This window comes from Gossypium arboreum, chromosome 4 (genome assembly GCF_025698485.1).
Source record: "Gossypium arboreum isolate Shixiya-1 chromosome 4, ASM2569848v2, whole genome shotgun sequence".
Lineage (NCBI taxonomy): Eukaryota > Viridiplantae > Streptophyta > Magnoliopsida > Malvales > Malvaceae > Gossypium > Gossypium arboreum.
The window spans coordinates 10,588,976-10,604,731 of record NC_069073.1 but is presented as its reverse complement, the minus strand read 5'-3'; the positions used below and the strand labels follow the sequence as shown (position 1 = coordinate 10,604,731).

General features: G+C 32.1%; 1 protein-coding gene across 1 annotated transcript; it reads right to left on the bottom strand.

Annotated features, from left to right (window-relative positions):
- Positions 1-12,509: 12,509 nt before the first annotated feature.
- LOC108465337 (serine/threonine-protein kinase D6PKL2) lies at positions 12,510-15,144 on the bottom strand. Its single transcript, XM_053026557.1, has 3 exons — positions 14,676-15,144; positions 13,904-13,969; positions 12,510-13,462 (listed from the first exon to the last, which is right to left on the bottom strand). The coding sequence occupies exons 1-3, from the start codon at positions 14,978-14,980 to the stop codon at positions 12,589-12,591; spliced, it is 1,245 nt and encodes a 414-aa protein (XP_052882517.1). The 5' UTR covers positions 14,981-15,144; the 3' UTR covers positions 12,510-12,588.
- Positions 15,145-15,756: the final 612 nt, after the last annotated feature.

The following is a 15,756-nucleotide window of genomic DNA, read 5'->3' as shown; positions in this document are numbered from 1 at the left end:
AAAATTACAAGAAAAGAAGTTAAATTGACTTACCAAATTAAATTTGAACCCTTAAACCCTAATTTCTCCTTTTTCTTTTCTTTCTTTCTTTCTCCCTGTTCATTTCAACCTATTCTGTTTCTTTGTTTCTTTTCATTTGTTTTTCACATATATATAATATAATATATATAATGTAATAATATAATAATATAATAATATAATAATATAAATTGATATATTACTTATTTATTAAGTTAATATAATATAATATATATATTTTTAATTAAAATATCTTTGATATTTTTTATCGTAAACCGCCAACATTTAAAAATGGCATAATTTCCTATTTGGTCCATTTAATTTTTTGATCTATAATTAAACTTTTACCCTTTATGCAATTTAGCCCTTTTTCATAATTACTCCTAATTAAGTCAAATTCACCTAATCAAAACCTAATTAACTACACAACTAGTTTCAGTAAATATTTATTAAAAATATTTATGAATCTGATTCTTCGAACGAGTCCCGAAAATGTACTTTTTTTTAATTTGATCCTTTTTAATCAATTAAGTACAAAACCAATAAAATTTTCTTATCAAAAATTTCATGCCACCTTTCTATCATAATATAAACCATGCCATAATATTAAAATAAATTTTCTTTTTAGCTCGAACTTGTGGTCACGAAACCACTGTTTCGATTTCACTGAAATTGGGCCGTTACATGAGGTCTCCGACGACTCCCAAATCAGAGCAAACTTCGATAATCACTATAAAACACGGAAAAATAAATAGAGTAAGCTATAAAGCTTAGTAAGCTCGTATGCTTAAAGTAAAACTTACTATATACACACAATTTAAGCTACTAACATATCATAACATAACTCATATTGATCCACAAACCTATCACATATTCATTCACCAATTAGATATGAAATTCACAAGTTTCTTTGATTCAATGTTTGTATGTTTCATGTACATACCTGTACTAACTTGTATATATCTCATACTCATCCATATCCTTGATATACCCGTTAAACCATTCGGAACAATATTGGATACTAAGGAATCTCGGACCCTAAATGCCACATACATAGCCGAAGCTATCTCAATCTCATATCTCATATAATGCTCACTCTCGAGCTATCAACGGGTCTGCTCACACAAGCTGACAGTCATGACATAGCTACACGGTGCTGCTCACACAAGCTGACGAGAATCCGCAACACATGTCGAATAACTCAGCCACCGATAGGACGTACGGGCCAGCACCTAAAACACATAACCCCTAATGACATGTCATTCGTATGCTAATCTATTCATAAGGCTCAACCGGGATTTCACATTGCTGAATTTTCGTTGAACATATTCATAAGGCCGTATTCACAATTAATTCAATAATAAAGCATTTAAAATACAAACATATTAATGCTTATTAACATACAAACTTACCTCGATCGCAAAAATGATAAAATAGATCGACTAGTTCGATACTTTAATTTTCCCCAATCTAGATCAAAACTTCACTTTTCTTGATCTATATGTAATCAAATTTAACTTATTTAATTATCATTCTATTCAATATAGCCCAAAAATCACATTATGGTAAAATTACACTTTTTCCCTTAATATTTCAACATCTTTACAAGTTAGTCCTTAGCTCATAAATATACAAATTCATGCAATTAGTTCCCTACCCATGCTAGCTGAATTTCCTTGATTATCAAAGTATCCCATATTTTCCATTTATTTCACATTTTTACCACAAAACTTTCATATTTTTCAAACAAATCCCTAATTGACAATTTTACCAAAAATCACTTTACAAATGTTGTTTATCTAACAACAAGCATACATTTTCTATTATCAAACATCAAAATACATGTACATTCATCAATGGAAAAACTAAACCTTTAACAGTTTTGCAAAATAGTCCTTGGGCTAGCTAGATTAAGTTACGATGACTCCGAAAACATAAAAATTATTAAAAACGGGACAAAAATCACTTACATGCATAAATGATAGTTGGCTGAACCTTGAAGCTCTTTTAATGGTGTTTCTACTTCAATTTTTGACGGAAGATGATAGAAAATTAAAGATGATAACATGTTTCTATTATTTTTACTAGGTTATTTACTATTTTACTATTTTAACCTTGGTTATAAAACATTAAAATCACTTAATACATGTCCAAGAATGTCCACTAACTTTATAAATGGGCTAATTACCACATAAATCCCTTAACTATTTAATTTCATAGCCATTTAGTACCTTTAGCTAATAGAACTCAAGTTTTGCAATTTACGTGATTTAGTCTTTTTTATTTAAATTGAACATTCAAACGATAAAATTTCTTAACGAAATTTTCACAAAATTATACTAACATACTGTAGAAATTAAAATAATAATAAAATAATTATTTCAATCTCGAATTTGTGCCACTGTTCTGATTTGACTAAAAATGGGTTGTTACATTTATCTTGTGAACAAAATGTTTTCGTGTCAATGGTCGTGGCAAAGGTCATGCCCACGACTCCAAACGGGCCTGCAAAAATTAACAAATAAATCTAGGGTTTTTGAAAATGTTTAGAAAGTAAATAATCTAATTAGCGTAATAAACAATTAATTAATATTAACAATAAATTTAAATCAGAAAATAAATTTAGATTTTTGTAAAAAGATATAATAAACTGAAGCCCTAGACTCGGTAGATTCCAGATTAAGAATCGATCCTTGAAAATTAATCTTCTCCTCCAAACGATAAGCTAGTTATAGTAGTTAAAAACGTCCTGACCACCAATTCTTCCTCACATAGCTGGTCCCGGTACGACCCGCAAACCAACCCTTACCGATCATCTTACTGATATACACGTGTTCCTGATTCAAGATTCTGGCAGCCTTGCACTTTGAAGAACCTAACTCGAATCAAAAGCCTCAACCACGTAGGTCATTTAAACCCAATCACTTTTTCATTGATTTGTTCTCGGAGATTCGAATACAGCACGACCGACTCGTTTCTCCAACTGTCAGCAAACACGACTCCAACTCAACTTGCACTTTGACTTGAAATCGAGTTTAACTTTAAGGGATGATTTGTCTATCCCGATACTTAAGAAAAAATGAATACTGATTGGAAGGATATTTAGCACGAATACGTATCTCACAATTCCCGACCAGAAAGAACACCGGGCTAAAGCTAAGATGGAATTTAGTGAAGCATGAAATTATTCATGCTTTGTAAACTTTGAAAGGTGGGTTGATGATTATGGTGAAGAATGGGAAAGAACGGTACTTGGAGAGCAATTAGACCAATTTTGAAAGAACAAACAAGAATTGGAAACCAAGCAGCAGAATGCTTACGCCAAAATTGTAAGAAAAAAAAAAGAAATTAATTCTATTCAAATCCAAATTGAAATCAGAATGTAGAATTATGTCTGTCTTTTCTAAGAACATTAAGGCCCTATTTATATACATAGAATTTACTAATTTTAGCCTAAACTAATTTAACATGAAATTAAAAAATAAATAAATAAAAAATAAAATAAGATTTTTTTTCTATTTTTAGCTTTTACAAAGTCAAAAAGTTTGATGAGTCATTAGCTTTCTCTAAAGTTTTTATTCGGCTTCATTTCATTAATTGTGTTTCAATTTGGTCATTTTATGCTTATCTTTGTCTCTTAGTATCTCAATTGCATACCTAACAAGATTAAAACATAAAAGCACTAATTTAGTAGGATTCAATTTACAAATAAACCGAATTAAACACAAAATGTCATGCAAATTAACATGTTATCAAATATTCGGACTAAATGGAACGCAGGATATGAGTACATTCAGTAATTGATGAATTGACGACATTGAAGGAAAGTGACAGCAAATTACCCGAGTAAACCGAAGTTTAGCATTTGTTGTGAACTTACGTGTTTACTTTTTATTTAGCTCTCACGATATTCTGTTTAACTCATATGAGTTTCCGTTCAGCTCTTTTGAGTTTCTATTTAACCTTGATGGGTTTCTGTTCAGCTCTTTTGAGCTTCTATTTAACCCTTATGGGTTTTCATTCAGCTCTTATGAGCTTCCATTCAACCCTTATGGGTTTCTGTTTAGCACTTATGTGCTTCCATTTAGCCTTCGAGCTTCTAAAAATGATGTACTCTTATCCATAAGCCGTTCTCCGATTTGGTAAGATTTGACAAGAGACTTATATAATTGAAGTTAAAAGATTTATTGTTTATTATTGATATTGATTTGAAAGAAGTGTGATCTTCGATTAAAGTTGTGATTGACAGGGAGATTGTATGAATAATTTGCTTATTTAATTTGTTATATTAGGTTCAGTAAGATTTACGTTTAACCCATCGAACTTTCTAAGCTTCATTAAGCTTACTTGTATTGTTTAATGTCCTTGTAGATTAACGTGAGGTCGGGAGATCGGATCAACACATCAAGCCATACTATCCAGCTCATTTTGGTAGTCTTTGAAACGTACACTATAGTTTATATGGCATGTATAGGATTGGTGTGTATTATGAATGATATTTTGTTCATATATACAACTTAAATATGTATGTGTAGTCTTATCATGCTTGATAAATGTTTGGGTGTGGTTAATTATTGGATAAATTATGGGCATGCTGGTGAAAGAGTTGGTAAAAAATGGTTATTGTAAGTAATAAAATGTGTGAATTGATTAATGTGGTAGTTTAGAATGTTATGATATATGTGATAATAGGATATTTTTAGAGCTAAGAAATTGGTTGTATTGAAGGTCTTGTTATGGCCTATGAGCATGAAATATGAGGTGTTTAGGTTGAAATCAAGAAAGGGTGAGAAATGTGGTCTTAAAATGGCCTATTTTCGTTCGTACGCGCAGAGACACGGGCGTGTGTCTCAACCGTGTGTGACACACGGCCTAGCACACGGGCGTGTGGTCTAGCCGTGTATCCCCTACATAATTAAAATTGAGAAACAGAATGCCCACGTATTTTCACACGGCCTAGCACACGGGCATGTGGCTTGGCTGTGTGACTTCTACACCTTAATTTTACAAGTCAGTATGATCACACGGCCTAGCACATGGGCGTGTGCTTGGTCGTGTGACCCAAGTTAGGGAGTTACACGAACACGAGCACAGGCACGAGCTGGTACACGGCTGTATGCACCTATTTCGAATGCACACACGGCCTGGCCACACAGGCATGTGTCACTTGCATCTAGGAAAAAATTTAAGGTTTTGTGAAAAATTCTTTGAGGTTCTGATTTAGTTTTGATTCATTTTTAATGTGTATTTTGGGGCCCAATGGCTCATGTAAAGGACAATATGAGTAATTTATGATTAGTTTCTTATATAAATGTTAAATGATATGAAATGTTCGTATTTGATTTGATAAGTTCGGTAATGCTCCGTAACCCTGTTCTGGCGACAAATAAGGGTTAGGGGTGTTACAGAATATACTTTGAATTGTATGCAAATTGGTACAAAAAGGTGAGGAAATGATTGAATTGTAAAGAATTGATCCGATGTATTAAACGTGCTCGAATGAATGTAAGAAAGGATATGATACAATTAGCATGACAATAAGGTTATTTGTACGTTGTACGAGATTTGTAAACAAATGATACTGAGTATATTGACATACGGAGAATTAATTGTTTATACTGAAATCTAGTTTTGTTGCGAATTAATGAGTTATATGTCTCTACAGAGACCTAGGTGTTGTGGAGGGATGTATTGTATTACGACATATGTTGCCTAAAGGCTTTGCACTTCGTTGCCCTAGTGTAGTGTAGTTAATGTTTTGACGAGCTATCTAGTGTAGTGTAACTACCCGTGTATCCATATCTGTTTATTATAGTTCGTTGGGATAATCAGTTAATAAGAAATAATTGAATGATGGTGTGTGTTATGATTGGAAATGGCTATATGTGAGTGGAATAATGTAAATGATTATATGTTTGATGATCCTAATAGAGTGACATTGAATTAAATTGTATTGTACAGATTGAAAAAGACTCGTATTTGATGATCTCACTTTATTATTGTTACATGTGAAACCATGAATTTTGAGTAGTTAGCTAATTCGTTATGTTAATTTGTGAATCGATGTGAGTTTACTATTTTAAAGTTTATGAACTTACTAAGCATTTGTAATTCTTACTCTGTCTGTATTTTGTTTCTGTAATGGTCATTTTGCGGAACGCATCGACTGGATCACCTCAAAGCTCACACTATCCAAATTTTGACTTGGTAGATTTTTAATGTTCTAGTTTTGGTTATGTGGCATGTATATAGCCAATATTATGTATATGTGTGTACCTTAAAAGTTGGTATTTTGGATCTTGAATATGACTTGTATTTTGAATGGTAAATGTTATGTACTTAAGTGTAAATGTTGATAATGTGTTAGGCTATAGATGAAGCACTTGAATGTTAAAGTTAATCACAATGCATTAGTAATTGATGAAATTGAATGGTACTCATTATGTAATGTTAGGCAAAGTACCTATATTATCTTCAATGGCTTGATTGACTTGTGAATGGTCAATAACATGTTTGGTTGGTAGATGAAATTGTCATGTATTGAAAATGTGCATGATTCACTTGGTGTGAATTGTCAAGTGAAAGTTTAATTGTTGTGGTGTAAATGCCAAAATGAGTCATGTTGTAATTGTTGATTGATGAATGGTAAATTGTAGCTTTTGGTATGTTTTGGATTGGTATTTTGCTGGTTGAAAGTGTGCCTAAGACACTATTTGAGTTTGGTTATGGTTTAAGCATGAAAAAGCACCAAAATGTGAGATTTTTTGACCTTCTGGAAAAAAAAGTATCGATACTTTACCAAATCATCATGATTTAAAAACGATAGAATATCAATTTGGTATCGATACCAATATAAAGTACTGATACTTATTCCCAAGGATAGATACTTTATAAAAGTATCAGTACAAATTGACTTGTGTCTAATTTTTGAAAATGGAAAAAATGCCAAAACGGTATTGATAGCCAATTTGGTGTCGATACTTCCTAATAGGAGTACTGGTACCTTATTCCAAGCATCGGTACTCATGTATTTTACTTTGTTTTTTTGAAATACCGAAGCTAAAAACAACATCGGTACCTTATATTGGTAATGATACCTATTCTCAAACTTTGAAAAGTTTTATGATTGGTCCTTCTTCATGCTTGGGTCAACTTAAGAGTTTTTGTAAGCTTGACTGAAACTCGATTTTGATGATATATCATATTATGCATGGGTCTTTGACGGGAAATTGGTGTTTAAAAGGATTTTGAACTATGTATTGTATGTGACTACTCCAGTAACAGTAATAGCATCCCATAGTTCACACCCGACAATCGGGCAGAGCTAGGAGTGTTACAATATAAGTTGTTTTCTCACATTTTGATCTGGCCATATAATGCAACTTAATATTAGTTAAACATTATATAATTAATGAACTAATATTTGCTTATATTTTATTTTTATGTACAAAAATCGTTAAGGACAAATACAAATGATATTAATGTATAATTAAATTTTATTTAAATCAATTTATTTGAAAAATTATAAATACAAAAAAGACAAATACACTAAACTTAAGGCACTAGAACTTAACACCCCCTCACATTTCAGCTTCAAAAACCGAGCACCAACCTACATTATAAAAAAAAAAAAAAAAAAAAACCCTACACCCACATTCCTTTATGGTCTTGAGCACTGCCTCCCATAGTAGCAACTCCAGAGAAAGTATTCCTTGCACCATTCATATTAAGCTTTAGCTAGCCAAGTGGTGGTCTCTCTCATCGAATCAGCACTGGCTACCTACCATGAGCATGCTCCACTTTTGATTGCACTTGCACCCAAGCTTTAATTACATTCTCAGCCAATCGCATTCCTCTGGCAAGGATACTTTCCCAAGCAAAGCACTGGTCTAAAAAAATTCTAGTATTCCTTCCTATCCATAAATATTAGCAAGGTATCTCAAAGAGCATATCCCATTTGCTACTACCCACCACAAAATAACCAGGGCTGGTCAGGTTTGCATGGAATCAATCGAGTAGGTTCAGGCTTAAAAACTCTTGGAGCGTCTCACATTGAATAAGCCTTAGCCGCCATCACTGGTAGACATTTTCTCAAGATGTGATTTGTATAATCAACTTGGTCACCACAAAGAGTGCACATCGGGGAGCCAACAATATGCCTTCGAACTCTATATTCAATTGTTAACAAGGTATACTCATTTTCAAAAAATGAAAATTTTAACACGTTGAGGGCCCTTATAGCTCCAAACACTTCGCCAACGTTTATCAGCTTCCACAGTTAGTTGCTATACAAGGGAAGAATAAGTTGACTTCTTAGTGGATTGGAATTTCTTATCTCATCGCCACCTTGGAAAATCCAATATCTCCAACTGCAAAAGAGGTCGCATAGTAGCAACCTTCAAGAAAACTAACTTCGACAAAAGATGCTTGAATTGATTCCAGCTCCACTCCCAATTAAAATTAGCCATAACACACAAAGGGACATGGTATAATGGAACAAGCTCTGGCCGGTGATAATGATTTATTAACGGTCCACAGTCTTTCACCTAAGAATCGCGCGAAAAATCAATCACCTCTCCATTCCCAACAGACCAAAGTATACCCCGTCGCACCTCATCTCATATGCTAGCGATACCTTTCCAAAGGTGAGAGCAATTTATCAACTTGAGCACCCGAATCTAAAGTAAATATGGTCTGGGCACTAAGTTAAAGCCAAGCTTCACGAGAAATGTTGCATTTTGATAACTGAACTTTTTTAAGCCAAGCCCGCCCTGGAAAGTAGGTTTAGAAACCTCTTTCCAGTTGACCAAATTAATCTTCCTCTATTCATTCTATGTCCCCAGACAAATCTTCTTATGAACTTTTCCATCTTTTCACAAACCCTTTTTAACCGAAAGGAAGTTTGCATCGTATAAATGGAAACAATAGCAAGGACTGATATAAATATTGAAGAAGCAAGTTATGGCCATATTGGACGGAAGAAGAAGCAAATTATGGCCAAGTTGGGTGGTATAGATAGGGTGATTCAATAGAGACCTTCAGACTATGTTTTAAATCTTGAAAGAGAGTTAAGAAAAGAACTTGACCAATAGGAGAGCTTGTGGTACCAAAAATCTCAAATTGATGGTTAATGGATGGTCCTCAAGGTAGTTAATACTGCATTAGTAGATGTATGATTTCTTTTATTGAAACTGAAATGTTGTGATATCGGGTATATCATTTTGAATTTATTAATATTTTTAAAAATATTTAAAAATATAAAATTAATTAGATAAGTAATTTCAAATAGAAAAATTTTAATTAATTATGTAAAATAATCATAAATAAATTTCAAAAATAAAATTTTATCATTCAATAAATATAAAATATATAAGGAAAAATATCATCCCATATATTAAACAACAAAATTATCCACAACATTGTTTAAAAAATTCTACAATAACATCATCTCTTACTAAATATATAAAATAGAAGTTTATTATATACATAAATTTGTGTTGGTGAATTTTTTTTAGAGATTTTGTCATATAAATTCTTTAATTCTTTATTATTTATTAATATGTCTATTTTAAATTTTTGAGTTGCTATTTTACCTTGATTAAAATTTAAATTTTGAAGTAGTATAATAACGAAAGTTAAATTTGGTAAAAATAATAATTTTATATTTTTTTAATATTATTCATATACCAGCTAGTGCATAATGTTCTAGTCAATGCAACTAGAATTGGGCAGAATGAATGCATGCAATCGTTATGGACTAAAATTTTCACTGATGTGAAAAAGAGAAGTGATTGTTCCAGTTTATTACTGGAACGGTGCGCATTAAACGATATTGGTGAAAAACTGACTATGAGTTTGTAAATGAACAAAGCGTTTAATGAACAATTTGTTTTTTATTATTTGTTTATGTTTGTTTTATTAGACTAAATAAACAAACATGAATAAGATTTTGAGATTCGTTTATTAAATGAACTGAATATAAACAAAATTTATCTAGTTCATTTATGTTAATGAACAAGCTCAATTAATAATAGTTTATTGTTCCTTAGTATATATTAATAAAACAATTATGGTTTGTGTTTATTTTTTATTTATAATTATTAATATTAATAATTTATTAATTTTAAAAATAATATATATATTTATATATGTTTATTTTTAATTGTTTATTTATTATTCATGAATATTAATCTCAACATTTAACTTAAACGAATGAATATGATCACCTATAATTTTAAATAAATAAATAAAACAAAAGATTTAAAATTCTCAACGAACATAAACTAAATAAGTATAAATTTAAAATAAACAAACATAAACAAAAATCCAATCATTAAGCTTAGATTATTTACAGCACAAACAGAGTTACATTGATGGTGATAGAACACTCGTTTCTTCCATCCAAGTACTATTATTCGAAGACGAAGTAATCACATTAACTCGGGTATTTGAATTGCGGATAAAAAAGGTGACGATAGATTTCTTTCGCAATCTGTTCAAGAAGGACCAACATATTGTTGGTGGCTTTGGTACTCAGTTTGTTTCTGTCACTAAGCGACGTGGGCCGTAATAGCTTGTGCTTCTTGGTTAGTTTTGAAGAAGTTCGGGGGGCAGTTTTTGTATGGCGCGGCTCAAGGCTCTTGCTGGTTATGTTATTTTAAACAATGATTTTTTTTAAACTGTAACAATTAAGAAGGGTAATATTCTCCTTAAGATATTAACTTTTTAAAAATTATATTTTAAGATAAATTAGTAATTTTAAAAATTAATTAATTATTTTAATTACATGAAAAATAAAAAATTGTTTCTAAAATAAATATAATATTAAATATAATTCTTATTTTATCTTGAATTTTAACAAGTTTTTATTAAATTGATGTTGTATAAATAATACAATAAATTATTATAAGTCTGGTATAGGCATAGGTTAGGTTAGTAATATTAATTCATTCATTAGTTTAGGCAAACAATGATGACGCAAACAAAAGGTTGGGCAAACATTAAACTATTTCATAGGCTAACTTAACAATTAAACTTTAATTAAAAAGTTGCGAGTAAAATTGTTTACGAATTGAATCGGATTATTATTCAATAATTTTAAAATTCTATGTTTAAGTTATATTGGATTCAAGGCATAAACCCGGACTAGTAATTAAGAAAATAATTTTATAATTAAATTTAAATAAAGTTAATATAAAATACCTTATCTTTGATATTTGTTTCTATATATAAATGTTCCCAAGAAGTCAAAAGAATGGACATGTGCTTTGTTAAAACCAATTTATAACATTTAAGGGCTCTAAGAGCATATCTTTAATTGACCCCCATGATTCAAGGCATCAATTCTTGAGAAAAATTATGACTCAAGTATGGATATTTAAGTCTTTTAGTTACTAAACAAACCTGGAAAGCCATGGTTTTAGACTATCTGAGAACAGGGAGCTTTTTCAGAGTTTGATTTTGCAAAATTAAAAACAGAATTCAGATAAAGAAACAAAAAAGAAAGGGTTAAAAAGAGATTCCAACAACACAAAGTCATTGTCAGTTTTTGTTATTTCTATATGTTTAAATTATGTCAGGAATCACATTCTTTCTCATTCTTCTCCAATCACTATCAAGCCTCTCTTTTTATCTATGTTAGTAGCAGTCTTTGTTATTTTATAAGTGTTCGTGTCCAACATTTGTATTCGACACAATGCAAGGATTTGGCACTCGTCCTCGCATCCGAGTAACATAGCTGAAAGAGGATCATCCACGAGAAAAAGAAAAGCCTGGATACTGCAAAAGAATGTGTTTTCCTACATTGAATAAAGCAAATTCTGAGAGCAATTCGAGCAAAGGAGAGCCACATGAAGTTAAAAAGCAAATATAAAAGTGACGCAACATTCCCTCACTGCTGATGCTTAACCACATTCAACAATTGTCAAATATGAATATCTATTCAACACGAGTATATTTGATTTTTTCTAATTTTTCTTTTTATGTATGTCAAGAGTCAATCTCATGTCTATGGGGTAAGGTCGGATACGAGTATCGAGATACAAATATTTAACAAAATGAAAAGTCAGAGCTTAGGCATCAAACGGTTAACAAGCAAGCCTTTTACTATGACTTGTCTTGTTTCAGTTTCTTTAGCAGAAGTTCATTAGCAGATAAAGTTTGAAGGGAATATCTGAGGTGAACCCAGATTTTTTTATACCAAGAAGTGAATATGGAAAGGGCTTAAGCCCCACCATTGGAGGTCCACCAAACGACAGACTCTTCCATACTAAAGACGTAAAAAGAGAGGGAATAAAAGACAACTCACTGCAAAAGTTGCATCATTTTTTTGTCCATCTCTTTAAGAGTAATTCAAAAGGAATTCATGTTTTCTAGTCGGTTCATCGTTTTGTCGCCATTAGACGCCAACTGTTACTGGATAGCAGCATTAAGAATCACAACAGTAAGACATTTACTTTTGATGGGAAAAAAAGAAAAAGGCAAGTCATCTGGAAAAAAAAGGGAGATTTCATTGAGAACATGAACATACATCAACAATCTAAACTAACTACTATAGCTTCCCGTGAAAATTCAGAAAAACTCAAAATCTAAGTAAGGACCAGATGACCTGTCTGAGTCTGTGACTCCCTTGTCATTTGAAGGCAAGGATGACTTAAATGCTTGGTTTAGCAATGGGATATCAATGGGTTTAGGGATTTCCGGAGGATGCGTACTGCGGATAAGAGCCCAGTTAACACTTTCGAAGAATGGATGTTGCTTGATCTCAGTGGCACCTCTTTTGAAGCCTAATCTCTTTTGTGGATCCTTCACAAGCAGACCACGGATTAAATCCTTTGCAGCAAAACTGATTGAAGATCCCTCTGTAAATTTTAGGGACTGACCAACCACATTGAATAATGTCTCCCGATTATCGTTTCCTTTAAATGGTGTTCGTCCTAGTAGTAATTCGTACAAGAAAATACCAAATGTCCACCAATCAACAGCACTCCCGTGACCATCTCCTCTTATAATTTCAGGAGCTAAATATTCATGAGTCCCAACAAATGACATAGAGCGAGCGTTAGTTGGTTCTGCAATAAGTACAGGAAATGAATCTGAGTTCACCAAATTTGTTTTTTCACTCTTCACCTTCGTTGTTTTGGAACTGAGAAACCGAGGCTTAAAGCAAGATGGCTGCAAGCAAGCAGGCTCTACACATACTGGTAATTTGCATGCCGGATCAATACATGCTGGCTGAATACAGTATGAAGCAATTCTACATGATGGCTCAGAACAGGACTGCACAAGCGTGGGATTGACGAAACATCGCAATGACAAATCAAAATCAGATAGCATAATGTGGCCATCCTCCCTGACCAACACATTTTCGGGCTTTAAATCCCTATACACCACCCCCATCATGTGTAGATACTCGAGGGCTAGAAGGACTTCTGAAGCATAAAACCTACAAGAATATAGAAATTTTATCAGAAAACTTTCCAAAGCATATTGACAGATATGAGATTAACCAAGCACGACAGGTATTTGGAAATTTGGATTAACGACTGAATTCCCTTAAGAATTAATCCAAACAGAAATAATAACTGTCTTGAATATTACCAAGTATATTACGGGCACTAGAAGCAGGAACATGGTTTGAAAAAGTAAATTAGCATTGTACTCTCGATTCATCTTCTCGGGAGAAACGGGTATATTATGAAGAACAAAAGCTGAACCAGCATATGAAGAAAACTATTTTCTATCACATGAATATATCCTCTCCAAACTATGTTCACCACATATCATCCATGTATTATAAACAACAAGACAAAAACATTTCCCTATCTAGTATTATAAACAAGAAGACAAAAACAAATGAATTAAAGCTTAAAAGACAGATACGAACCGTGCTGCTGGTTCGGTAAAATGTTTGCCCGGCTGTCGTTGCCGGAGAATATGAAGATCCCCACCACTGCAAAACTCCATCAACAAGCAAGAAAACTTCTCAGTCTCAAAATGTGAATAAAGGGTTGGTAAAAATGGATGATCTAATAAACTCAATATTTCTCTCTCAGTTTGTGCTCTCAACAATTTTTTCCTCCCAGCTAACATTCCTTTATCCATAACCTTCATTGCAAACAAACATCCCATCCCTCTTAACTCAGCTAAATAAACACTCCCTATATCTCCACACCCCAACTTTTTCAACAACCTAAAATGAGCCAACCCCAAGTCCCCATCTTTGCCCTTAACATACTGTATTGCATCCCATCTTCTGTCATTTCCTTTATGAGGTTTCGACGGACAAAAACTCCTAAAACTACTCTTTTCACTCTCTTCACAGTCACTGCTTTCTGCATTCTTACTAACACTAATTTTATTAGCTGACTCAGAAACACTACTACATAAACTAATGCTAACACTGTTCTTATTGATGTTAACATCTTGAAGGCTGCTGCTACTACTACTGCCATTATTGCTACAACTAATAAGGGAATCAGACCCAGAAATGCTAACACTGTTATTATTCAAACAAAGATCTTTGAGAGTGTTGGTGACGGTAAAAGTTTCAAACTTAACATTTTCTTGAGGCCGTTCATCCATGATTGAAATGAGAAACCTGTTTGATGAAATGCCTGAAAGAAAAAATAAATAACAGCGTAAAAAAAAAATGGAACCTGTGGTTGGTCAAGAGAAATGTGGGGGGTGTGATGTGACCGAGGTAGTCAAAGAAAGGGAGAGTGAGACGCGGGCTTAAACATGGGGAGTTGGAAATGAGAAAAAAATAAAAAAATGGAATTAAACAGTATTCAAATTTCAAACAGTTAGGGTAAGAAACTAAAGAATATAGTAATAGTATAAGATAAGGAAGGTGGTAAGTGGGAAGGGTTTTTGTTTTGTTTTTTTGTTGTTGCATTGATAAACCCAAGGTTTGAGTTGGGGTTTTGAGTCTTTTTCTTTTTCTCTTGCAGTCCCAGAACATGTTACAGCTTACAGACAAAAACAAAAGAGCGACAGAGAGAGAGAGAGAGTGAGGGGGCTTGGTTGGGACCTGCGTGCGGAGGACAACAAAAGCTATTCAAATTTTCTGAAACGAAAAGGATTAAAAAATGCATTTGAAACACCATTACCGTTATACTACGGGGCGAGTTTGGAATAACAACTACTATCAATTCTATTCATTATTCGGTTGGTATTGGGTTAATTATTTTTTGATTCATTTGTAAAATTAAATTTTAAATATTGCAATATTTTTATATTTAAAATTTAGTTTTCATGTTTTTATTTTTAATAATTTAGTTCCTTTAATTTTTAAATTTTAAAATTTAGGTTCAGATATTAATACTGTCTAAATTTTCCTATAAAATTTTCTAATTCAACATTTTAAAATTAAGAAAACATTCACCTCGTAACCATTTAACAAATAATAGCATTGTAATGAGCTTGAATCTAAAAAATAATTTTAACCGTCTTAATGATACTTAAAATTCACATTTACATTTTAATCAAAATAAAAATATTTATAGTAATTGATGACATTATAAACACTGTGGTACCAAATTATGTCAAAGTTTAAAGTATAAAATTAAATCTCAAATTTAAGTGTAGTATAGGACCGAATTGAAATTTGATAATTTATATAATCTAGAAAATAGAGGATTATAATTGATATTTAACCATTATGTAATAGTTATAGATAGGGTGTATTTCATTTTTACTTTATATTTTGGGGTTATAAAATCTAAAACAATAGAAGAA

What these genes read in the sequence shown, in the direction of transcription:
- LOC108465337 (XM_053026557.1), bottom strand. Translation starts at nt 14,980, where the DNA reads ATGTTCTGGGACTGCAAGAGAAAAAGAAAAAGACTCAAAACCCCAACT. An exon ending in TTTCTCTTGACCAACCACAG is followed by an intron (nt 13,970 to 14,675) that starts GTTCCATTTTTT and finishes GGAGTTTTGCAG; the next exon opens with TGGTGGGGATCTTCATATTC. An exon ending in TTTACCGAACCAGCAGCACG is followed by an intron (nt 13,463 to 13,903) that starts GTTCGTATCTGT and finishes ATATTCTTGTAG; the next exon opens with GTTTTATGCTTCAGAAGTCC.